This window comes from Podarcis erhardii (genome assembly GCF_964252035.2).
Source record: "Podarcis erhardii genome assembly, chromosome: 1".
Taxonomy (NCBI): domain Eukaryota; kingdom Metazoa; phylum Chordata; class Lepidosauria; order Squamata; family Lacertidae; genus Podarcis; species Podarcis erhardii.
The window spans coordinates 12,921,286-12,947,701 of NC_138497.1; the positions used below are offsets into that span (position 1 = coordinate 12,921,286).

General features: G+C 45.1%; 1 protein-coding gene across 16 annotated transcripts in view; it reads right to left on the bottom strand.

Moving 5' to 3' along the window:
- The window catches only part of AHNAK2 (AHNAK nucleoprotein 2), a 98,105-nt gene continuing 71,689 nt past the window's right edge, over nt 1-26,416 (bottom strand). The window contains exons 7-15 of one of the 16 annotated variants that reach the window (XM_081857112.1): nt 20,615-22,997; nt 19,521-19,891; nt 16,545-16,628; nt 16,071-16,124; nt 15,149-15,347; nt 13,308-14,440; nt 12,354-12,599; nt 11,043-11,630; nt 1-10,586 (exon numbers count right to left, since the gene is read on the bottom strand). In XM_081857112.1, coding sequence (XP_081713238.1) covers nt 2,556-10,586; nt 11,043-11,630; nt 12,354-12,599; nt 13,308-14,440; nt 15,149-15,347; nt 16,071-16,124; nt 16,545-16,628; nt 19,521-19,891; nt 20,615-22,997 — 13,089 coding nt within the window. In that variant the 3' untranslated portion in view covers nt 1-2,555. Of the gene's footprint in view, nt 11,016-11,042; nt 11,631-12,353; nt 12,600-12,886; nt 14,640-15,025; nt 15,057-15,148; nt 15,348-16,058; nt 16,170-16,490; nt 16,629-16,907; nt 17,352-18,698; nt 22,998-26,416 lie in introns of all 16 variants that reach the window. The other 15 variants (XM_081857113.1, XM_081857099.1, XM_081857101.1 and 12 more) reach the window with 15 other exon arrangements.

Consider the following 26,416-nt stretch of genomic DNA (forward strand, 5'->3'; position numbering starts at 1 on the left):
TAATGGTACTACTTTTATTTCTGTATCAGGAGGAGCATAGCCAGGATACAATCAACATTATTGCCGTACATAAGCACAATGTTTCACAGGCATGGGTGTACCATCTTGTTGGCTGCATACGTGTAGCAAGCATTCATATAATCCAAAAGGCAAAGAATAACTATTTACAACCTATATCCTTAGGAAAGTTAAAGCCACTTACATATGCTCCCTTCCATCTTATCCAAGCACTAAACTCCTGACTAATAAGTTTTATTTCTGAAGTCACTTGAACGCCAGTTTAAAATCCAGTCACACTGAAGTACACACCTTAAGCCACTTCAGCCCCCATTCTGTAGGGGTACTGTTGTGGTCAGAAGGTTCTCTTTATCAAGACAGTTGGATCTTATGACCCTTGTCTTAAGATTGGAGTCAACGAATGCCGCTTTTGAATTGTTAGATGGATTAATGAATGTGACGGCTTTGGTCTGCCCAACACATGTCTTTGGACTGAGAGTGATTACTGGTGATCATGTGGTTACATATCTGTACCTGGCCTGTGGTGATTTGTTTTTACTGCTCAGCAGAAGGGTACAAAACAACACTGGGGTGAATGAGTCACCCTGGGGTGAATGAGTGTCAACAAATGAATACAGATTATGGTTGACAAGTCATAATTTAGGATGTAGGCATTTTCACGTCAACTGTAATCCCCTTCATGCCTCATATGGCTGAAGTGGGGATGACCCCATGGACTTTAACCCACCCAGTCTGTCATGACCTGGCAACTGACACCATTGTCCTCCACGTTTAGAAAAATACTTCAGCGCCAGGGATCCTTCTGAATCCCTTGCACAATTTAGAACACTGGTGAATCCGATGCTCTAAATCACACGGGCAGCCTAAATGTGTACAGGAAGGTCCCTAAGGTTGGCTCTGCCATTAGGCAGAGTGGAGCGATTGCCTCAGGCAGATACTAGGTGGTGGAGACAAGCAGCAAGGTGTTGGAGGATAGAGCTGTGTGTGCCACAATATTGCCCTGTGTCCCCTGTAGGTGAGCCCTCTGCCCTCAGATGCACTGTTCTACCTGCTGGCAGTGTTGCAGTAAGGTTCAGTCGGCAGTCTGCTTGGCTTCTGTATGAGGAATAGGGGAAGGGGGGCATCTTGTCTTTCACCTCAGGTAGCATGTCTTGAGCTGGCTCTCCCCCATCTCACAATAATGAGGGAAGAACAACAGAAGAGGCTTGTTTTGTCTTGCAAAATTGCATGAGGAATTCTGCCGCATTTCTCTACCTGATTAGAAATGTGAGGAAGTGTGGGTCAAACTCTCGCCGCTTGGCAGGACAAAACAGACACCAATTAAATATGCACCGTGGCAAGTTTTCACATAGTAAGTCATTTGTTTCCATCCTGTATCCACCATACAGGCTACAGCCTGTATCTGCTCAGGTAATCAGTTACAGGCATGGTAGCCACAGGAATTTTGTGTGTGTTGGCCTGCAGTCGGTAGGAAACTGGCTGTGTGCATCATGTACCAGGTTCAACTTTTGACTCCCCAGTGCAAAGGTTTGAAAAAATATTTGCAGGGGCATAGTTAAAACTGCTTCTTCTGTACAGTGGCAAATGCATTTACCCAACTTGCCACAGGACAAGCATGAAGGCAAGCAATATTTTTTGTATAGCTACTTTTCACCCAGGTGACCAGATGTTGGCTAGTCCCGATATTTTACATATATAAAACTTCAAAAGGCACGCTAACACACATCTTAAGACACTGGTGCTAAGATTTTTTTGTCATTAAAAAGAAATTTCAGAAGTAACATTTATATATGCTGTTCTGCAAAATGTTTAGGACTGATATGCAATGTCTTTTAGGTGCCGATACTTCAGTTTAACTGATAGTCTTGAAAACTGGCAAGATGCTTTGTGACTGGAAAGGAAGAATAAGCATTGTAACATTTACAGTATTATTTCCATTTGGTCTATGTTTCAAAACGATCCTGAAATATGCCTATTGCTCAAAGATAATGAAAATATTTTTATATATACTTTTCATAAGATAGCAGCAGAAATACAGTTAAAAAAATAAAATCTAAAAAAGAAAATATGTCTCCTAATTCTCCCAGCACTAGCTTCCTAATACTCTGCAAATAATCTAGAACAAAATCATTGCTGTGATTTGATTCTCAAATGATTATATTTAAACTTTTGTCCAGTCTTTATTCCTCTAAGTAGGTCTGAAGAAGGAACACTTGTGGAAATTAATAGAAAGGGTCTTTGTTGGTTTCATTAGAACTACGGATGTCTCTTGTCAGTAGCTTCCTTTGTCTAATTTGTTTCCTTATGTCCCATGCAACAAGTGTTTTTGTTAAGAACTATTTTTCTATATTTCAATGAGCTTGAAAACAGTACTGTAATTTTAATCAAATCATTTCTTCGATCATTTTAATGTAATGTTTTATTTTCTTTTGCTGGAAAGAAGGCAATGTGTTTTCTAATTCTCCCCTGCCTAGAAAAGAGTTTCATCACATTTTTATGTATGCTTGAATTTTGAAGGAAAAGAAACCATCTTAATTTTATGCCTCTTCAGGAACGCTTTGGGTTGGAGCTTTCCCTTTCTCTAGCAGTATCAATTCAGTTCTTGCAGAAGATGAAACAATGGGTGTGGTCTCTGAGGTTTCACTCTCTGCAACTGTTTCATTTGGTGGCAAGGATTCTTGTGCATCAAAAAAAGTTTCTGATTTTTCTGTTGGACTTTCCTCATCCTGAGGTTTTTCTTCTTTTGGATCTGTCTCTTCTACTTTATCAGTTTCCCTTCCCTTTTTTGTTGGAGATGAAAAACCTAACTTAGGGAATCTAAACCACCCAGCTTTTTCAGTTTGTTTGGCAGTGTCACTGTCTGATGTGGATGGGACATCGACTTGTGTCTCTTCTTGAAATGGTTTTTGAACTTCAGGTTTGGAATCTGTGCCTGTGTCATCAACAGAGGAAGAAAACCCAAGACTTGGGAGCCAAAATTTAAACCTGCCAGAAGATCTCTTACTATCAGATTTTTCCTTTGGATCTGTTGTTGACTCTTCTTCAGCCCTTGCAACTTCAGTTTCTTCGGTAATTTCTACAGCAGATTCAGACATCATTGAACTGTCTGCAAACTCATCAGAAGATTGTACTTCAACTGCAAATGCTTTTAGCTTTGTCAGCTTAGTAGTAGAAGATGCTTCTTCAGTAAGTTCTTGGCCTTTGTCTGATACTTTCAGTTCAGCAAAGCTGGTCTTTTGTGTTGTTTCTCTTGCCTTTTCACCTGAAGGTTGGCGATCTTTACTCTCAAACATTTCATTCGTATATTCTGTAGAAGACAGTTTGACTGGCATATCCAAGTTCACAAGTGATTCCTGAATTTTCACTTTTAAAAGAGAAAACCCATAGGTGGCAGTTTGAACTTCTGATGGAGGAATCTCTGATTCTCTCACTATCTGAGTTGAGAAAGATTCCTGACTTTCAGAATCGCAGGAGTCAAACGCAGATTTACCTTGTAGCTGTTTTCCATTTCCTTCAAAGTATGGTCCTTCAATGTGCAGTGATGAACTTTGAATAAATGTCTCAGTAGATGGGAGTTTACACTCAAGTTGTGTTGTCTGAATATCTGGTTCTGTCAGTGTTGTAATTTTAGCTACTGATTTTTGGACTTTACCATTCATGGTATCTATTTTTTCTGTAGGAAATTTAATGTTGAATTCCACTGGCCTCTGTATGAGTGTTGTTGTCTCCTCAAAAGAACGATCTGTAGATGGCAGTTTAGTTTCCACTTGTGTTCTTTGGATGTCAGACAATGTTGTAATTCTGACTGTTGATTTCTGGATATTACAACCAATGTCTTCTACCTTCTTATCGAGGAATGTAGTTCTGAATTCTTGTTGAGGGGCACCATCACCATCTGTATCAGTAGCAGCACATTTCATGTGTGTTGTGTCTTCTGAAGTCAACACTTGTCCTTCAGCTACAGATGTGCTGTATGTGAACTTGGGTATTTTAAGTTTGTGAATATGGAAATTTATCTCTGAATCTTCAAAAACTTGTTTGCCCGTGGTGTCTCCTGGTTTCTCCGCAAAGTCGAGTTTTCTACTTTTCATGTCAACAAACTCTTCTGCTTTTTGAGCCTGGATTCCAAATATCTGTCCTTCAGTTTTATCTAGTGACACCTCAGCCTCTGTTTTTGGTGGGTCAGCATCAACTTCTGCACTTCGTGATTTGGTACGTAAACTGCCAAACTTTGGCATCTTGAATTTTGATGATTTTGTTTTACTTGAGCCATCTGTCCCTTCTGCTTTCACTTCTTCCACGGGCAAATCTTTTTCAAAGCCTTCTATTGGGTACTCTATTATTTCAAAGTCTTCATCAGTGACTGAAACATCCATTCTAACTTCTGGTGGTCTAACATCAGGCTCTTGCAAGTCAGGTGTAGCATCATCAACTTTCTTGGTGGTTTTTGTGGTTGACCATCCAAAAGAAGGCACACTGAACTTTGGCATTTTGAATATGCTTTCTTTTCCTTGAATATCCTTTTTGGGTGACTTTATTTGGCTCTCCTTTTCAGCCTTTGCATCAGGGCTTTGCTCAGCGACGTTTGCCTCTGTAATGATAGCATCAACTTTTTCCTCTGTTCCAGCCACAGTAATTTTAGTGGCATGTGTCTCAGCCACTGTCATGTCAATATCCACATCTGGTACACTGATTTCTGATGTGGGGACAGTGGATGAAGTTTTATGTATCTGTACAATCTGTCCTTCAGCACCATGCTTAACTATATCAGCATATGTTTTAGATCCCAGAGGACTTATTGTATCGTCAGCTTTTCCTGAGGCCTGTGAAAAACTGCCTTCCCCAATTAATAGGCCAGTTCTGAAGTCCTTTTCCTTCTGTACTGAAACTCCATCTTTTGTAACGTCCTCCTGAGGAAACATGACTTTGCCTTCTAAAATGTCCTGTCCAGAATACAATTCACTAACCACGTGGGGAGACTGGGTTGCCATTTCAGGAGCGTTTATTTCTACTTCAGCAAGAGGAGCTTTTCCTGTACTGCCATCTCCTTCAGCATCACCTTTTTTCCCCTTTGAAGATGACCGGCCAAATGAAGGCATCCTAAACTTTGGCATTTTAAACCAACCTGGAGACTCCTCAGTTTGACTCTCTCCAGACTTTGCTTCATGTTCTCCTTGTTGTTTTGCATCCTGCTCTGCAGGGCTGCGAACAGATATGCCAGATACTTCGATGTCAACTCCGGGCATTTGTATTTCTCCAGCTGACACCTTTATTTCTGCATCAGCGGGTTCAGCTTTTACTTCCAAGATTGGAGCTTCGCCGCAAAGTCTTTCAAAGTCTTTTATTGCTTGTAGATGAGAAACTTCAGTTTCCATTTCGGGTAAGGTGACCCCAGTCTCTGGCAATTTTCCTTCTGGAACTGAAATTCCAAACTTTGGCATTTGGAGTTTTAGCATTCTAATTGTGCCCTCCGCAACATCAGTTTTCATACTTCCACTATCCACATTGATTTCACTTTCAGATCCTATTTCTGCACTTTTCAGTTCAACTGAACTATCTATGGTGGGCTCCTTAATGTCAACTTTAATATCGGTATCTACTTGGGGAGCTTTGATTTCCACTTTTGATGTGCCCTTTGGCATTTTTATGCATATTTCGGTTTCTTCTTCTTTCTGTGTGGTAAAACTGCTCTCTATATCAGGTATGTGTACCAAAGCCCCATCTCTTTCCACAGTAATATCTGCCTCCACTTTTGGCAGGCTACCCTGCGATTTTGGTAGCTTTGGCCTGTGAAGGGAGATTTTGGGCATATTAAAATGTGGCCTTTTCATCTGACCTTTTTTTGTAGCTATTTCAGCATCTAGCTCCATGTGGACTTCTTGGTCTTCTGACAGAACTGCTGTTAGTTCTGCATCTGTATCATCTGATAAGATAGTCAATTTAGGTTCTTCCAGAGGTTCCTTTGCAGTAGTTTTGAGACTTGCTTCCTTTTTAGGTGACCAATTAAATGATGGCAATTTGAATTTTGGCATTTTGAAATGCCCTTCTTTTTCTTCTGCGTCTATACTTCCAGTCTTTATATCTCCCTCAAATTTAGCATCTTTTGCTGTAGCAACCAAATCTTGAGCCTCCGTCTCTGGCTGTGCCACAGAAAGACCCACTGATGGTAATTTTATGTCTATTGCTGGAATCTTCACATCAGCTCTAGGGATTGGGGGCATTTTAATTTTCCCTTCGGGGCCGGTTTTTCCTGAACCAGCTAAGTCACCTTCTCCTTCAAGTGTTGGAGCCTCTACTGCAATATCTGCAATATCTGCAGTCGTTTTCAACTGAGGAACTTTTGCATCTTCAGATGGTAAACTAATCTCGGTGTCTGGAGTTTTTCCTTTAGAAAATGAGATTCCAAACTTAGGCCTTTGGAATTTAGGCCTTTTCATCTTCCCATCCATTCCTTCAGTTTTTATCTCTGTTCCATCTACAGAGATATCAGTGGACGGTCCTTCAACTCCTACTTCTAGGCCTTTCACCACAGGGACTTTAATTTCTGCCATTGTTTTACTAACATTATCACCAACATCAAGTGATTTTAATTCTGCTTCTGAAAGACTGGCATCAGGTATAGGAAGTTTGACATCACTTTCAGGTAAGCTGATTTCCATGTCCATTTTTGGACCTTTAAGTTCTGGTTTGGAAAGTTCTAGGCTTGGAAGCTTAACTTCGGGCATTTTAATGCCTTTTCTAGAATCACTACCACCGATATCTGTATCCGGCATTTGTAGTGACATCTTTCCTTCATCCTCTATTGTAGATACTGTCATGTCAGCATGCAACTGGGGTACAGATATTTCTGCTTTATGACTTTTCATTTTTGGAAGGGATATCTTTGGCATGCTAAAATGAGGCCTTCTGATTTTGGTTTTCTCGCTGTCTTTATCAAAAGACATATGTCCCTCTAGTTCTTCAATGTGGACATCGCCTTCCTCTACAGTGAGTGTTAATTCAGATTCAATATCACCTGTTGGAACTGGAACTGAGGGATCTTCTAAATTTGCATAAATATCAGTAGAAACACTTGCTTCTTTCTTTGGAGACCAGCTAAATGATGGAAGCTTGAATTTTGGCATTTTAAATTTGCTTTCTTTTTCAACAATTTCTTTTTCATAGCTTTCACGTCTAATATTTTTGCCTTCTGAATCTGGTCCTTGGATGTCAGCATCTGATTTTGGAACAGAAATATCCACAGATGGAAAAGTGATCTCCTCGTCTGCACCTTTCGCTTTGGGAAGCGAAATTCCAAATTTGGGCGCTTGGAGCTTTGGCATCTTAAATTTACTGTCTAGGCCCTCCATCTTTGCCTCAGCACCATCCAGAGTAATCTCAGCAGAAGGTACCTCTATTTGTAGGTCTGCAGCTCTCAGTTCCAAGGAAGTCTCCCCCTTTGGAATATTCACATCAGGTGCAGAGAACTTGATATCTGCTGAAATGTCCCCTGCCTTCATCTCAGGCTTGGCTACACTGACGTCCGGAAGAGCAATGTCAACCTTGGGTGCACTGACATCCACATCAACTTTGGGACCTTTGATTTCTGGTTTGGAGAAACCCATGCTCGGCATCTTGAACTTTGGCATGTGTATTTTCATCCCGCCACCCTCAATGCTGCCTTCTGCATCAGGCACCTTAACAGAGACCTCTGCCTCTGGAACTTCCACTTTTGCTTTGGGAAGGGAGATGTCTGCTTCAACCTTGGGCAGCGCGACTCCCACTTGAGGAGTCTTCAGCTTGGGAACTTTGACGCTTGGCATTTTGACATCAGGCATTTGAATTTTGCCCTTCTCAGCGACCTCCAACTCCACACTAGGTGCCTTCATTTCAGATCCGGGCAATTTCACGTCAGTCTCGATGCCCACAGAGGGTAGGGTCACTTCTCCTTTCAGTTCTGGTTTGGAAAAATCCACTTCTACAGAAGGTAAGGTGAGTTCTCCCCCTACAGCGGCTTTCCCCTTGGGAAGTGACATTCCAAACTTCGGCATTTGGAATTTTGGCATCTTAAATTTACTGTCCGTGCCCTCCAGCTTCGCTTCAACTCCACCTAGAGTGACATCTGCTGATGGTGCCTTGACGTTTAGGTCTGGAGCCTTCAGTTCCAAGGAAGCTTCTCCCTTTGGAAACTTCATATCAGGTGCTGAAAGGCTGATGTCTGCTGAAATGTCACCCGCTTTGATTTCAGGCTTGGTTATACTGACGTCTGGAAGATCAATGTCAACCTTGGGTGCGCTGATGTTCACATCGACTTTGGGACCTTTGATATCTGGTTTGGAGAAACCCATGCTGGGCATCTTGAACTTTGGCATGTGTATTTTCATTCCGCCACCCTCGATGCTCCCTTCTGTATCAGGCATCTTAACAGAGACCTCTGCCTCTGGAATTTCCACTTTTGCTTTGGGAACAGAGATGTCTGCCTCAACCTTGGGCAGTGAGACTCCCACTTGAGGAGTCTTCATTTTGGGAACCTTGACGCTTGGCATTTTGACATCAGGCATTTTGATCTTGCCTTTCTCAGCGACTTCCAACTCCACACTAGGTGCCTTCATTTCAGCTCCGGGCAATTTCACGTCAGTCTCGATGCCCACAGAGGACAGGGTCACTTCCCCTTTCAGTTCTGGTTTGGAGATATCCACTTCCACAGAAGGTAAGGTGATTTCTCCGTCTGCAGTGGCTTTCCCCTTGGGATGTGACATTCCGAACTTGGGCATTTGGAATTTTGGCATCTTAAATTTAGTGTCGGTGCCCTCCACCTTCACTTCAACTCCACCTAGAGCGACATCTGCTGATGGTGCCTCAACGTTTAGGTCTGGAGCCTTCAGTTCCAAGGAAGTCTCTCCTTTTGGAAACTTCACGTCAGGTGCTGAAAGGCTGATATCTGCTGAAATGTCGCCTGCTTTGATCTCAGGCTTGGTTACACTGACGTCTGGAATATCAATGTCAACTTTGGGTGCGCTGATGTCCACATCGACTTTTGGAAATTTGATTTCTGGTTTGGAGAAACCTATGCTGGGCATCTTGAACTTTGGCATGTGTATTTTCATCCCGCCACTCTCAATCCTGCCTTCTGCATCAGGCACTTTAACAGAGACCTCTGCCTCTGGAATTTCCACTTTTGCTTTGGGAACAGAGATGTCTGCTTCAACTTTCGGCAGCGAGACTCCCACCTGAGGAGTCTTCAGATCAGGGACCCTTATACTTGGCATTTTGACATCAGGCATTTTGATTTTGCCCTTCTCAGAGACCTCCAACTCCCCACTTGGAGCCTTCATTTCAGCTCCGGGCAATTTCACATCAGTCTCAATGCCCACAGAGGGTAGGGTCACTTCCCCTTTCAGTTCTCGTTTGGAGATATCCACTTCCACAGAAGGTAAGGTGATTTCTCCCTCTGCAGTGGCTTTCCCCTTGGGAAGTGACATTCCAAACTTGGGCATTTGGAATTTTGGCATCTTAAATTTAGTGTCAGTGCCCTCCAGCTTCGCTTCAACTCCACAAGGAGCGACATCTGCTGATGGTGCCTCAAGCTTCAAGTCTGGAGCCTTCAGTTCCAAGGAAGCCTCCCCCTTTGGAAACTGTACGTCAGGTGCTGTGAACTTCATGTCTGCTGAAATGTCACCTGCTTTGATTTCAGGCTTGGTTACACTGACATCAGGAAGATCAATGTCAACTTTGGGTGCGCTGATGTCCACATCGACTTTGGGGCCTTTGACTTCTGGTTTAGAAAAACCCATGCTGGGCATCTTGAACTTTGGCATGTGTATTTTCATCCCGCCACTCTTAATGCTACTTTCTGCATGAGGCACATTGACAGATGCGGAAGCCTCTGGATTCTCCATTGCTGCTGTGGGAAGAGAGATGTCTGCTTGGACTTTTGGCAGTGAGACTCCCACCTGAGGAGTCCGCATTTTGGGTACCTTGACGCTTGGCATTTTGACATCGGGCACTTTGATTTTTCCTTTCTCAGAGACCTCCAATTCCGCATTAGGTGCCCGTATTTCAGCTCCTTGCAATTTCAAATCTGTCTCGATGCTCATAGAGGGCATGGTCACTTCGCCTTTCTGTTCTGGTATGGAGACATCTACTTCCACAGAAGGTAGGGTGCCCATGCCATCTACACTGGCTTTACCTTTGGGAAATGAAATTCCAAACTTGGGCATTTGGAATTTAGGCCTTTTAAATTTACTGTCCATGCCTTCCACCTTTGTCTCAACACCTCCCAAATCAACATCGACTAGTGGTGCCTCAACCTTTACATCTGGAGACTTCAGCTCCAAGGAAGCCTCCCCCTTTGGAAACTGTACGTCAGGTGCTGTGAACTTCATGTCTGCTGAAATGTCACCTGCTTTGATCTCAGGCTTGGCTACACTGACGTCTGGAAGAGCAATGTCAACCTTGGGTGCGCTGACGTCCACATCGACTTTGGGACCTTTGATCTCTGGTTTGGAGAAACCCATGCTGGGCATCTTGAACTTTGGCATGTGTATTTTCATTCCGCCACCTTCGATGCTCCCTTCGGCATCAGGCACCTTAACAGAGACCTCTGCCTCTGGAATTTCCATTTTTGCTTTGGGAACCGAAATGTCTGCCTCAACCTTGGGCAGTGAGACTGCTACTTGAGGAGTCTTCATTTTGGTCATTTTGACACCAGGCATTTTGATTTTGCCCTTCTCAGCGACCTCCAAATCCACACTAGGTGCCTTCATTTCAGCTCTGGGCAATTTCATGTCAGTTTCGATTCCCACAGAGGGCAGGGTCACTTCCCCTTTCAGTTCTGGTTTGGAGATATCCACTTCCACAGAAGGTAAGGTGATTTCTTCCTCTGCAACAGCTTTCCCCTTGGGATGTGACATTCCAAACTTGGGCATATGGAATTTGGGCATCTTAAATTTACTGTCCGTACCCTCCAGCTTCGCTTCAACTCCACCTAGAGCGAAATCCGCTGATGGTGCCTCAACCTCAATGCTGCCTTCTGCTTCAGGCACCTTAACAGAGACCTCTGCCTCTGGAATTTCCACTTTTGCTTTGGGAAGGGAGATGTCCGCTTTAACCTTGGGCATTGTGACTCCCACTTGAGGAGTCTTCATTTTGGGAACCTCGACGCTTGGCATTTTGACACCAGGCATTTTGATTTTGCCCTTCTCAGTGACCTCCAACTCCACACTAGGTGCCTTCATTTCAGCTCCAGGCAATTTCACGTCAGTCTCGATGCCCACAGAGGGCAGGGTCACTTCCCCTTTCAGTTCTGGTTTGGAGATATCCACTTCCACAGAAGGTAAGGTGAATTCTCCCTCTGCAGTGCCTTTCCCTTTTGGCAGTGACATTCCGAACTTGGGCATTTGGAATTTTGGCATCTTAAATTTACTGTCCGTGCCCTCCACCTTCGCTTCAACTCCACCTAAAGCGACATCTGCCGATGGTGCCTCAACATTTAGGTCTGGAGCCTTCAGCTCCAAGGAAGCCTCTCCTTTTGGAAACTTCACGTCAGGTGCTGAAAGGCTCATGTCTGCTGAAATGTCACCTGCTTTGATCTCCGGCTTGGCTATACTGACATCCGGAAGATCAATGTCAACCTTGGGGGCGCTGACATCCACTTCGACTTTGTGACCTTTGATTTCTGGTTTGGAGAAACCTATGCTGGGCATCTTGAACTTTGGCATGTGTATTTTCATCCCGCCACCCTCGATCCTGCCTTCTGCATCAGGCACCTGAACAGAGACCTCTGCCTCTGGAATTTCCACTTTTGCTTTGGGAACAGAGATGTCTGCTTCAACCTTCGGCAGCGAGACTCCCACCTGAGGAGTCTTCATACCAGGGACCTTCATGCTTGGCATTTTGACATCAGGCATTTTGATTTTGCCCTTTTCAGATACCTCCAACTCCACACTTGGAGCCTTCATTTCAGCTCCAGGCAATTTCACGTCAGTCTCGATGCCCACAGAGGGCAGGGTCACTTCCCCTTTCAGTTCTGGTTTGGAGATATCCACTTCCACAGAAGGTAAGGTGATTTCTTCCTCTGCAACAGCTTTCCCCTTGGGAAGTGACATTCCAAACTTCGGCATTTGGATTTTTGGCATCTTAAATTTACTGTCCGTGCCCTCCACCTTCGCTTCAATGCCACCTACATCAATATCAGGCGATGGTGCCTCAAGCTTTAGGTCTGGAGCCTTCAGCTCCAAGGAAACCTCCCCCTTTGGAAACTGTACGTCAGGTGCTGTGAACTTCATGTCTGCTGAAATGTCACCTCCTTTGATTTCAGACTTGGTTGCACCGACATCTGGAAGAGCGATGTCAACCTTGGGTGCGCTGATGTCCACATCGACTTTGGGACCTTTGATCTCTCGTTTGGAAAAACCCATGCTGGGCATCTTGAACTTTGGCATGTGTATTTTCATCCCGCCACCCTCGATCCTGCCTTCTGCATCAGGCACCTTAACAGAGACCTCTGCCTCTGGAATTTCCACTTTTGCTTTGGGAACAGAGATGTCTGCCTCAACCTTGGGCAGTGAGACTCCCACTTGAGGAGTTTTTATTTTTGGGACCTTGACACTTGGCATTTTGATTTTGCCCTTCTCAGCGACCTCCAACTCCACACTAGGTGCCTTCATTTCAGCTCCGGGCAATTTCACATCTGTCTCGATTCCCATAGAGGGTAGGGTCACTTCCCCTTTCAGTTCTGGTTTGGAGATATCCACTTCCACAGAAGGTAAGGTGAATTCTCCCTCTGCAGCGGCTTTCCCCTTGGGAAGTGACATTCCGAACTTTGGCATTTGGAATTCTGGCATCTTAAATTTAGTGTCCGTGCCCTCCACCTTCGCTTCAATGCCACCTAGAGTGACATCTGCTGATGGTGCCTCAACCTTAAAGTCTGGAGCCTTCAGTTCCAAGGAAGCATCCCCCTTTGGAATCTTTATGTCAGGTGCTGAGAGGCTGATGTCTGCTGAAATGTCACCTGCTTTGATCTCAGGCTTGGTTACACTGACGTCTGGAAGAGCAATGTCAACCTTGGGAGCGCTGACGTCCACATCGACTTTGGGACCTTTGATTTCTGGTTTGGAGAAACCCATGCTGGGCATCTTGAACTTTGGCATGTGTATTTTCATCCCTCCACCCTCAATGCTGCCTTCTGCATCAGGCACCTTAACAGAGACCTCTGCTTTTGGAATTTCCACTTTTGCTTTGGGCACAGAGATGTCTGCTTCAACCTTCGGCAGAGAGACTCCCACTTGAGGAGTTTTCAGCTTGGGAACCTTGACGCTTGGCATTTTGACATCAGGCATTTTGAATTTACCCTTCTCAGCGACAACCAACTCCACACTAGGTGCCTTCATTTCAGCTCTGGGCAATTTCACGTCAGTCTCGATGCCCACAGAGGGCAGTGTCACTTCCCCTTTCAGTTCTGGTTTGGAGATATCCACTTCCACAGAAGGTAAGGTGAGTTCTCCCTCTACAGCGGATTTCCCTGTGGGAGGTGACATTCCAAACTTGGGCATTTGGAATTTTGGCATCTTAAATTTACTGTCCGTGTCCTCCACCTTCGCTTCAATGCCACCTACATCAATATCAGCCGATGGTGCCTCAACCTTCAAGTCTGGAGCCTTCAGTTCCAAGGAAGCATCCCCCTTTGGAATCTTCATGTCGGGTGCTGTGAACTTGATATCTGCTGAAATGTCACCAGCTTTGATCTCAGGCTTGGCTACACTGACGTCCGGAAGAGCAATGTCAACCTTGGGTGAGCTGACGTCCACATCGACTTTGGGACCTTTGATATCTGGTTTGGAGAAACCCATGCTGGGCATCTTGAACTTTGGCATCTGTATTTTCATCCCACTACCCTCAATGCTCCCTTCTGTATCAGGCACCTTAACAGAGACCTCTGCCTCTGGAATTTCCACTTTTGCTTTGGGAACAGAGATGTCTGCCTCAACCTTGGGCAGTGAGACTCCCACTTGAGGAGTCTTCATTTTGGTCATTTTGACACCAGGCATTTTGATTTTGCCCTTCTCAGCGACCTCCAACTCCACAGTAGGTGCCTTCATTTCAGCTCCGGGCAATTTCACGTCAGTCTCGATGCCCACAGAAGGCAGGGTCACTTCCCCTTTCAGTTCTGGTTTGGAGATATCCACTTCCGCAGAAGGTAAGGTGATTTCTCCCTCTGCAGTGGCTTTCCCTTTGGGAAGTGACATTCCGAACTTGGGCATTTGGAATTTTGGCATCTTAAATTTACTGTCCGTGTCCTCCACCTTCGCTTCAACTCCACCTAGAGTGACATCTGCCAATGGTGCCTCAACGTTTAGGTCTGGAGCCTTCAGTTCCAAGGAAGTCTCTCCTTTTGGAAACTGTACGTCAGGTGCTGTGAACTTGGTATCTGCTGAAATGTCACCTGCTTTGATCTCAGGCTTGGCTACACTGACGTCTGGAAGAGCAATGTCAACCTTGGATGCACTGACGTCCACATCGACTTTGGGACCTTTGATCTCTGGTTTGGAGAAACCCATGCTGGGCATCTTGAACTTTGGCATGTGTATTTTCATCCCTCCACCCTCAATGCTGCCTTCTGCATCAGGCACCTTAACAGAGACCTCTGCCTCTGGAATTTCCACTTTTGCTTTGGGAGCAGAGATGTCTGCCTCAACCTTGGGCAGTGAGACTCCCACTTGAGGAGTTTTTATTTTTGGGACCTTGACACTTGGCATTTTGATTTTGCCCTTCTCAGTAACCTCCAACTCCACACTAGGTGCCTTCATTTCAGCTCCGGGCACTTTCACATCTGTCTCGATGCCCATAGAGGGCAGGGTCACTTCCCCTTTCAGTTCTGGTTTGGAGATATCCACTTCCACAGAAGGTAAGATGAATTCTCCCTCTGCAGCGGCCTTCCTCTTGGGAAGTGACATTCCGAACTTCAGCATTTGGAATTCTGGCATCTTAAATTTACTGTCCGCGCCCTCCACCTTCGCTTCAACGCCACCTAGAGTGACATCTGCTGATGGTGCCTCAACCTTAAAGTCTGGAGCCTTCAGTTCCAAGGAAGCTTCCCGCTTTGGAATCTTTATGTCAGGTGCTGAGAGGCTGATGTCTGCTGAAATGTCACCTGCTTTGATCTCAGGCTTGGTTACACTGACGTCTGGAAGAGCAATGTCGACCTTGGGTGCGCTGTCGTCCACATCGACTTTGGGACCTTTGATTTCTGGTTTGGAGAAACCCATGCTGGGCATCTTGAACTTTGGCATGTGTATTTTCATCCCTCCACCCTCAATGCTGCCTTCTGCTTCAGGCACCTTAACAGAGACCTCTGCTTTTGGAATTTCCACTTTTGCTTTGGGAACAGAGATGTCTGCTTCAACCTTCGGCAGCGAGACTCCCACTTGAGGAGTCTTCAGCTTGGGAACCTTGACGCTTGGCATTTTGACATCAGGCATTTTGAATTTACCCTTCTCAGCGACCTCCAACTCCACACTAGGTGACTTCATTTCAGCTCCAGGCAATTTCACGTCAGTCTCGATGCCCACAGAGGGCAGTGTCACTTCCCCTTTCAGTTCTGGTTTGGAGATATCCACTTCCACAGAAGGTAAGGTGAGTTCTCCCTCTACAGCGGTTTTCCCTGTGGGAGGTGACATTCCAAACTTGGGCATTTGGAGTTTTGGCATCTTAAATTTACTGTCCGTGTCCTTCACCTTCGCTTCAATGCCACCTACATCAATATCAGCCGCTGGTGCCTCAACCTTCAAGTCTGGAGCCTTCAGTTCCAAGGAAGCTTCTCCCTTTGGAATCTTCACGTCGGGTGCTGTGAACGTGATATCTGCTGAAATGTCACCAGCTTTGATTTCGGGCTTGATTACACTGACGTCTGGAAGAGGAATGTCAACCTTGGGTGAGCTGACGTCCACATCGATTTTGGGACCTTTGATCTCTGGTTTGGAGAAACCCATGCTGGGCATCTTGAACTTTGGCATGTGTATTTTCATTCCGCCACCTTCGATGCTGCCTTCTGCTTCAGGCACTTTAACAGAGACCTCTGCCTCTGGAATTTCCACTTTTGCTTTGGGAACAGAGATGTCTGCTTCAACCTTCGGCAGCGAGACTCCCACTTGAGGAGACTTCAGCTTGGGAACCTTGACGCATGGCATTTTGACATCAGGCATTTGAATTTTGCCCGTCTCAGAGATCTCCAACTCCACACTAGGTGCCTTCATTTCAGCTCCGGGCAATTTCTCATCTGTCTCGATGCCCAAAGAGGGCAGTGTCACTTCTCCTTTCAGTTCTGGTTTGGAAACATCCACTTCCACAGAAGGTAAGCTGATATCCACATCGACTTTGGGACCTTTGATCTCTGGTTTGGAGAAACCCATGCTGGGCATCTTGAACTTTGGCATGTGTATTTTCATTCCGCCACCTTCGATGCTCCCTTCGGCATCAGGCACCATAACAGAGACCTCTGCCTCTGGAATTTCCACTTTTGCTTTGGGAACAGAGATGTCTGCCTCAACCTTGGACAGTGAGACTCCCACTTGAGGAGTCTTCATTTTGGGCATTTTGACATCAGGAAATTTGATTTTGCCCTTCTCAGCAACCTCCAACTCCACACTTCGAGCCTTCATTTCAGCTCCGGGCAATTTAACATCAGTCTCGATGCTCACAGAGGGTAGGGTCACTTCCCCTTTCAGTTCTGGTTTGGAGATATCCACTTCCACCGAAGGTAAGCTGATATCTCCCTCTGCAGTGGCTTTCCCTTTTGGAAGTGACATTCCAAACTTCGGCATTTGGAATTTTGGCGTCTTAAATTTACTGTCCATACCCTCCAGTTTAGCTTCAATGCTACCTACATCAATATCAGCCGATGGTGCCTCAACCTTAAAGTCTGGAGCCTTCAGTTCCCAGGAAGCATCCCCCTTTGGAATCTTTATGTCAGGTGCTGTGAACTTCATGTCTGCTGAAATGTCACCTGCTTTGATCTCAGGCTTGGTTACACTGACGTCTGGAAGAGCGATGTCTACCTTGGGTGCGCTGACGTCCACATCGACTTTGGGACCTTTGATTTCTGGTTTGGAGAAACCCATGCTGGGCATCTTGAACTTTGGCATGTGTATTTTCATTCTGCCACCCTCAATGCTGCCTTCTGCATCAGGCACCTTAACAGAGACCTCTGCCTCTGGAATTTCCACTTTTGCTTTGGGAACAGAGATGTCTGCCTCAACCTTGGGCAGCGAGACTCCCACTTGAGGAGTTTTTATTTTTGGGACCTTGGCGCTTGGCATTTTGACATCAGGCATTTTGATTTTGCCCTTCTCAGCGACCTCCAACTCCACACTTGGAGCCTTCATTTCAGCTTCGGGCAATTTAACATCAGTCTCGATGTCCACAGAGGGCAGGGTCACTTCCCCTTTCAGTTCTGGTTTGGAGATATCCACATCAACAGAAGGTAAGCTGATATCTCCCTCTGCAGTGGCTTTCCCTTTTGGAAGTGACATTCCAAACTTGGGCATTTGGAGTTTTGGCATCTTAAATTTACTGTCCGTACCCTCCAGCTTCACTTCAACTCCACCTAGTGTGACATCTGCCGATGGTGCCTCAAGCTTTAGGTCTTGAGCCTTCAGTTCCAAGGAAGCCTCCCCCTTTGGAAACTGTACGTCAGGTGCTGTGAATTTCATGTCTGCTGAAATGTCACCTGCTTTGATTTCGGGCTTGATTACACTGACGTCTGGAAGAGGAATGTCAACCTTGGGTGAGCTGACGTCCACATCGATTTTGGGACCTTTGATCTCTGGTTTGGAGAAACCCATGCTGGGCATCTTGAACTTTGGCATGTGTATTTTCATTCCGCCACCTTCGATGCTGCCTTCTGCTTCAGGCACTTTAACAGAGACCTCTGCCTCTGGAATTTCCACTTTTGCTTTGGGAACAGAGATGTCTGCTTCAACCTTCGGCAGCGAGACTCCCACTTGAGGAGACTTCAGCTTGGGAACCTTGACGCATGGCATTTTGACATCAGGCATTTGAATTTTGCCCGTCTCAGAGATCTCCAACTCCACACTAGGTGCCTTCATTTCAGCTCCGGGCAATTTCACGTCAGTCTCGATGCCCACAGAGGGCAGGGTCACTTCCCCTTTCAGTTCTGGTTTGGAGATATCCACTTCCACAGAAGGTAAGGTGATTTCTCCGTCTGCAGTGGCTTTCCCCTTGGGATGTGACATTCCGAACTTGGGCATTTGGAATTTTGGCATTTTAAATTTAGTGTCAGTGCCCTCCAGCTTCACTTCAACTCCACCTAGAGCGACATCTGTCGATGGTGCCTCAACGTTTAGGTCTGGAGCCTTCAGTTCCAAGGAAGCCTCTCCTTTTTGAAACTTCACGTCTGGTGCTGAATCGCTGATGTCTGCTGAAATGTCACCTGCTTTGATCTCAGGCTTGGCTACACTGACGTCTGGAAGAGGAATGTCAACCTTGGGTGAGCTGACGTCCACATCGACTTTGGGACCTTTGATCTCTGGTTTGGAGAAACCCATGCTGGGCATCTTGAACTTTGGCATGTGTATTTTCATTCCGCCACCTTCGATGCTCCCTTCGGCATCAGGCACCATAACAGAGACCTCTGCCTCTGGAATTTCCACTTTTGCTTTGGGAACAGAGATGGCTGCCTCAACCTTGGGCAGCGGGACTCCCACTTGAGGAGTCTTCAGCTTGGGAACCTTGACGCTTGGCATTTTGACATCAGGCATTTGAATTTTGCCCGTCTCAGCGACCTCCAACTCCACACTTGGAGCCTTCATTTCAGCTCCGGGCAATTTAACATCAGTCTCGATGTCCACAGAGGGCAGGGTCACTTCCCCTTTCAGTTCTGGTTTTGAGATATCCACATCAACAGAAGGTAAGCTGATATCTCCCTCTGCAGTTGTTTTCCCTTTTGGAAGTGACATTCCAAACTTGGGCATTTTAAGTTTTGGCATCTTAAATTTACTGTCCGTACCCTCCAGCTTCACTTCAACTCCACCTAGAGTGACATCTGCCGATGGTGCCTCAAGCTTTAGGTCTGGTGCCTTCAGTTCCACGGAAGCCTCCCCCTTTGGAAACTGTACGTCAGGTGCTGTGAACTTCATGTCTGCTGAAATGTCACCTGCTTTGATTTCGGGCTTGATTACACTGACGTCTGGAAGAGGAATGTCAACCTTGGGTGAGCTGACGTCCACATCGACTTTGGGACCTTTGATCTCTGGTTTGGAGAAACCCATACTGGGCATCTTGAACTTTGGCATGTGTATTTTCATTCCGCCACCTTCGATGCTGCCTTCTGCTTCAGGCACTTTAACAGAGACCTCTGCCTCTGGAATTTCCATTTTTGCTTTGGGAACAGAGATGTCTGCTTCAACCTTCGGCAGCGAGACTCCCACTTGAGGTGTCTTCAGCTTGGGAACCTTGACGCTTGGCATTTTGACATCAGGCATTTGAATTTTGCCCGTCTCAGCGACCTCCAACTCCACACTAGGTGCCTTCATTTCAGCTCCGGGCAATTTCACGTCAGTCTCGATGCTCACAGAGGGCAGGGTCACTTCCCCTTTCAGTTCTGGTTTGGAGATATCCACTTCCACAGAAGGTAAGGTGATTTCTCCGTCTGCAGTGGCTTTCCCCTTGGGATGTGACATTCCGAACTTGGGCATTTGGAATTTTGGCATTTTAAATTTAGTGTCGGTGCCCTCCAGCTTCACTTCAACTCCACCTAGAGTGACATCTGCCGATGGTGCCTCAAGCTTTAGGTCTGGTGCCTTCAGTTCCACGGAAGCCTCCCCCTTTGGAAACTGTACGTCAGGTGCTGTGAACTTCATGTCTGCTGAAATGTCACCTGCTTTGATTTCGGGCTTGATTACACTGACGTCTGGAAGAGGAATGTCAACCTTGGGTGAGCTGACGTCCACATCGACTTTGGGACCTTTGATCTCTGGTTTGGAGAAACCCATACTGGGCATCTTGAACTTTGGCATGTGTATTTTCATTCCGCCACCTTCGATGCTGCCTTCTGCTTCAGGCACTTTAACAGAGACCTCTGCCTCTGGAATTTCCATTTTTGCTTTGGGAACAGAGATGTCTGCTTCAACCTTCGGCAGCGAGACTCCCACTTGAGGTGTCTTCAGCTTGGGAACCTTGACGCTTGGCATTTTGACATCAGGCATTTGAATTTTGCCCGTCTCAGCGACCTCCAACTCCACACTAGGTGCCTTCATTTCAGCTCCGGGCAATTTCACGTCAGTCTCGATGCTCACAGAGGGCAGGGTCACTTCCCCTTTCAGTTCTGGTTTGGAGATATCCACTTCCACAGAAGGTAAGGTGATTTCTCCGTCTGCAGTGGCTTTCCCCTTGGGATGTGACATTCCGAACTTGGGCATTTGGAATTTTGGCATTTTAAATTTAGTGTCGGTGCCCTCCAGCTTCACTTCAACTCCACCTAGAGCGACATCTGCCGATGGTGCCTCAACGTTTAGGTCTGGAGCCTTCAGTTCCAAGGAAGCCTCTCCTTTTTGAAACTTCACGTCAGGTGCTGAAACGCTGATGTCTGCTGAAATGTCACCTGCTTTGATCTCAGGCTTGGTTACACTGACGTCTGGAAGAGCAATGTCAACCTTGGGTGCGCTGACGTCCACATCGACTTTGGGACCTTTGATCTCTGGTTTGGAGAAACCCATGCTGGGCATCTTGAACTTTGGCATGTGTATTTTCATTCCGCCACCTTCGATGCTCCCTTCGGCATCAGGCACCTTAACAGAGACCTCTGCCTCTGGAATTTCCATTTTTGCTTTGGGAACCGAGATGTCTGCCTCAACCTTGGGCAGTGAGACTGCTACTTGAGGAGTCTTCACTTTGGTCATTTTGACACCAGGCATTTTGATTTTGCCCTTCTCAGCGACCTCCAAATCCACACTAGGTGCCTTCATTTCAGCTCCGGGCAATTTCACGTCAGTCTCGATGCCCACAGAGGGTAGGGTCACTTCCCCTTTCAGTTCTGGTTTGGAGATATCCACTTCCACAGAAGGTAAGGTGATTTCTCCCTCTGCAACAGCTTTCCCCTTGGGAAGTGACATTCCAAACTTGGGCATATGGAATTTGGGCATCTTAAATTTACTGTCCGTGCCCTCCAGCTTCGCTTCAATGCCACCTACATCAATATCAGCTGATGGTGCCTCAACCATCAAGTCTGGAGCCTTCAGTTCCACGGAAGCTTCTCCCTTTGGAATCTTCACATCGGGTGCTGTGAACTTGATATCTGCTGAAATGTCACCAGCTTTGATCTCAGGCTTGGTTACACTGACGTCTGGAAGAGCAATGTCAACCTTGGGTGCGCTGAAGTCCATATCGACTTTGGGACCTTTGATTTCTGGTTTGGAGAAACCCATGCTGGGCATCTTGAACTTTGGCATGTGTATTTTCATCCCGCCACCCTCAATGCTGCCTTCTGCATCAGGCACCTTAACAGAGACCTCTGCCTCTGGAATTTCCATTTTAGCTTTGGGAGCAGAGATGTCTGCTTCAACATTGGGCAGTGAGACTCCCACTTGAGGAGTCTTTTTTTTCGGAACCTTGACGCTTGGCATTTTGACATCAGGTGTTTTGATTTTGCCCTTCTCAGCGACCTCCAACTCCACGCTAGGTACCTTCATTTCAGCTCTGGGCCATTTCCCGTCAGTCTTGATGCCCACAGAGGGCAGGGTCACTTCCCCTTTCAGTTCTGGTTTGGATATTTCCACATCTACAGAAGGTAAGGTGATTTCTCCCTCTGCAGCGAGTTTCCCTGTGGGAAGTGACATTCCAAACTTGGGCATTTGGAGTTTTGGCATTGTAAATTTACTGCCGGTGCCCTCCAGATTAGCTTCAACTCCACCTACTGCAATATCAGCCGATTGTGCCTCAATCTTTAGGTCTGGAGCCTTCAATTGTGTTCCAAATTCGGGTATTTGGACTTTTGGCATTTTAAACGTAGTGCCCATGCCATCCTTCTTAATCTCAGCAGCACGCAGAGACATATCAGTTGATGGTGTCTCTAGTTGTATGTGAGGAGTTTTAAGTTCCAAAGAAGCTTTGGCTGTCGGTATACGTATGTCAGTTGTTGCTATCATGACGTTTGAATCTTCTTCATTTTGATTAATTACTCCTTTGATGCCATCCATGTCTTTTTTTTCTTTTTCTGTTTGTTCATTGTCCATTTGTAATTTTGTATACATTTTTTCTGTGGATCCCTTTTGCTTCTTTTTTCGTTGTTTTGGTGGTGTTAACTGTTTTATTTGTACATCTTGTATTTCACCTGTTTGCAATGTAGGTTTTGTTATCTGTGTTGTTATCACTGTCGTTTCTGATTTTTTTGTGATGGCTTTGGATTTTGATTTCTTTTCTTTTGTTTTTTTAATTGTTAATTCAACTTCAGGGTATTTACCTGTATGGTATGGCAGTTCAAATTTTGTTTCCCTAACATCTTTTCTGGGTTCCTGTATTTCCTCCAGTTTTTTCTCTTTAGCCCGTGAAGTAGAATATTGCACTGTTATTAATTCTGGGATTTCCTGCGCAGTATCATTTTCATAGTCTGTGAGAGGTTTGACTTCGTATTTTGTCCTCTCCTCTGGTTCTTGTTTAGTTCTGTGCATCTTGAATCCAATACTGGGGAACCTTAGTTTCTTTTGACTTCCTCTTTTAACTTTTGCATGAATTTCTTCTGGCTGAAATTGTGATTCTGTGTCTGTGCTTGTTGGGGAAATATCCGGAATCGCATGTTCGTATGCATCTGATGTGCTACGAGATCTCCTTTGCCCCAGTATCTTTTTACCTTTTAATGACTGGAATTTTGGCCAGGAAAGTCTGTCCTTTTTGGATCTTTTTGGTCTTCCAACTCTTTGTTTTACAATTAAGTCTGCTTTATCTTCTTCTGTGAATGTCTTTTCTGATGTTTCCAGTGCTTCCTTCCCCTGAGAAATAGAATTTCCAAAATAAATGGTTGTAGTACTTAATATGTATGTATTTAATCCCCACCCCTTTGCATCTTCAAAATTGTTGAAAGCAATGTACATCAGAATGTTTAAATGAATCAAATAGCAACAAGAAACCCCAAAACGTTAAAACAGACTAAATTAGCAGAGAGACTTGGGCTGTGTGCACATTACCAGCTTAAAACACAGTGGGGTAACTTCCCTCTGCTTCATTTCAAATCACATTTGGAAATCATCGCACACATCAGCATGCTTGGGTGTAATTCCCTTTAATAATAATAATAGTTTTTATTAAAGCTTTGTCATAATAAAGTTAAAAGATAAAGGGATCCCTGACCATTAGGTCCAGTCGTGACTGACTCTGGGGTTACGGCACTCATCTCGCTTTATTGGCCGAGGGAGCTGGCGTACAGCTTCCGGGTCATGTGGCCAGCATGACTAAGTTGCTTCTGGCGAACCAGAGCAGCACACGGAAACGCCGTTTACCTTCCCGCCAGAGCGGTTCCTATTTATCTACTTGCACTTTTGACGTGCTTTCGAACTGCTAGGTTGGCAGGAGATGGGACCAAGCAACGGAAGGTCACCCCGTGGTGGGGATTCGAACCACCGACCTTCTGATCGGCGAGTCCTAGGCTCTGTGGTTTAACCCACTGCGCCACTCGCGTCCCTTTTTTTCATAATACAATGAGATAAAAGGTTGGATGTTTTTCCAAGTCTCCCATTGCAAGTCCACATCAGTGGGTGGAGAGGGGCATGGATGTCATCATATGGCTTATATTTTCAAATCAGACTGAAGCTGGTTAGGGAGAAAACACATAAAAATGCAATATTTCTCAGGGAACTACAGGATAGATGTGACTTGCAGCCAACGTTGTGCATGCACGGCTTCACAAATCAGTGCTGGGAGCTCACTGGAAGCAGAGCAAACACGAGTCTCCAAAACAACTGATTCACATTCCATAAAAGCCTCATGCTTCTGGGAATGTAAAAAGGTAAAGGGACCCCTGACCATTAGGTCCCTCTAGCAATTCAAGGTGACAAACACTTGCTGAAAAATATCATGTAGATAATACAACTTACTCAATTTTGCAGTCTTTTCCCATTCCCCAGTGATGTACCCCTCCTGAAACCTAGATGCAATGTTCCTAGCCGCTACGACACAGTGTGAAGCTGTTAATAAGAGAAGGTGTACTCCCTTGTGAAAAATAATTGAAACAAAGCATGTTTTCTATCTTACTCGTAATCCTGTACTCAAAACAAACACGAAAAATGAGTTGGTCATAATGGTGTCGGAAGCCTGCAGCCAATAGAAGGAATAATGTGCTCGCCACAATATACTGAGGTTCTACGAAAGAGAGTTATTGCAGAGCTGGAAAAAAACGTATCCTGACGGTACTGGGATATTGCAGCAGGACTTAGCCCCCTGTCACACATTGAAAGTGATGAAGAAAATCATGACAGAGCAGCAAATACAGGTACTTTATTGGCCAGGGAATTCCCCGGACGTTAAATCCCACTGAGAACTTGTGGGCTATATGCAAAAGTCGCCTCCGTGCTGTAGACTGTACAACTATGGAGAAGCTCATTCAGGCGCTGATTCAAGTGTGGTACAGGGATCCAAAAATCAACAGTGACTGTTCGAAACTAGTAGACTCCATGCCAAACCGTGTTCAAATGCTGCTTAAAAATAGCGGAGGTCATATCCGTTACTAATGTGAGTTTTCTACATGTATATGTGAGTTTTGTACAATGAACTACATTGTTTGTTTCAATTAATTTGCACAAGGGTGTATAAGCCTGCCCTGTGTAAGAGGACCTTAATCTTGCATCCTCGCATCTCACAACTGGAGTGTGCATTGTGTTCCGTAGGTCACCACAACCTATATTTATAGGAGACCTGCTCTGCTCCAGAGGAAGAACGGGGGGGGGGGGGGGGAGAGAGACTTTCTGCAGGCAATGGCTTTTCCACCTGCCTTGTTGCAACCTCCATCCCCAAGAGCCTTTCCCAGACCATGACTGTGAGAACAGCAAAAGCAGCTGGGCAGAGAGTAGTTCAGGGATAGTTTTTAAAAGCTGAGTTGTGTGTCCTTGTTTCTCAGTTTGACCCTTTTACATGGTTTTGTGTGTTTGCTGTTATTTTATGCATTGCGATTTGCTGTTACTTTTTTGATTATAGATTAGTAATTCTTTATTGGAATTGATAAGTGTAAACCGTTAAATTATTATTTGCTGATGTTTAATTTTACCGTTTACTATTGGATTATTGAATAGTGCTTTATCTGATATAAATTTCTTATTTTAAAATTATTGTGACTTTTTTTATGTACTATAGGATCTGATTGTTACTATTAATGTTTGATGTTTTATTATTATTTATCCGTGTGTTGGAAGCCACCCAGAGTGCCTGAGGCAACGTGGGGTGGGGTATAAATAAAAATATTACTATTATATATTATTATATATATAGGCCATCTGCATATTCCTGCATTGCAGGGGGTTGGACTAGATAACCCTGGGGGGCCCTTCCAGCTCTACAATTCTATGTTTCTAAGACAATCATATTAGGATGTCTGCTCTGCACAATGTCAGAAATACGCCCTTAGTGTACAGCATGGAACTTCCTCTAGTTATCAGATAGCTCTGGTTTTTATTGTCTTTTTTGTGCCAGCTGAAGGCTTTCCTCTTTCCGCAAGCCTTCTAAGTTGAGGTTTTCATCCCAATTGGTATTCGAATTTATTTGGAATCGCTTTCTATGTGCAGTTGTTTAAATTGCTTTTATATAAGCAATTGTTTCAACTGTCTTTACGTAACCAGCTGTTTCGTTTGTGGTTTTTATCGTATCGTGAAATTGCTTTGAGATGCTTCATAGGAAGCGATAAATTTTTTTTTTGGGGGGGGGATTCTTCTGCTCCAAAAAGTGTCCTTAGGCAACATACTAATATGCCAGTAGTCTTCAGCTTGTCAAGTGCTGTGATTCATCTGAAACGTGAAGCTGCAGACAGGAGGCCTGCTTCTCAGAACCCATTAACCTGGGGATTGGGCCTAGCATTACAGCAGCCGACCACATGAAAACAAAACAGGAGGAGGCACTTTCTCCTCAGAAAACAAAATGCTGTCAGCAGCACTGCTGAAGACGAGGGCTCCACTCCACTTTGGGGCAAAAGGCTAAGAAGTTGTAAAATGCGAGTTGGTGTGGCTGAAATGCCTTTACTCGCATGCCACAGCAAAAGGTTGATGCTAGACTGGGGACTCAGCTATACAGCTGCAAATAAAACATTTTTAAGTGCACTATACAAATGTGACGCTAGATGGAGACAGTGAGCTATGGCAAATTCAATGTATTTTTCAAAACTTTTTTTTTAAAACAACAACAAACATTTTCACAGCATTTTTTAAAT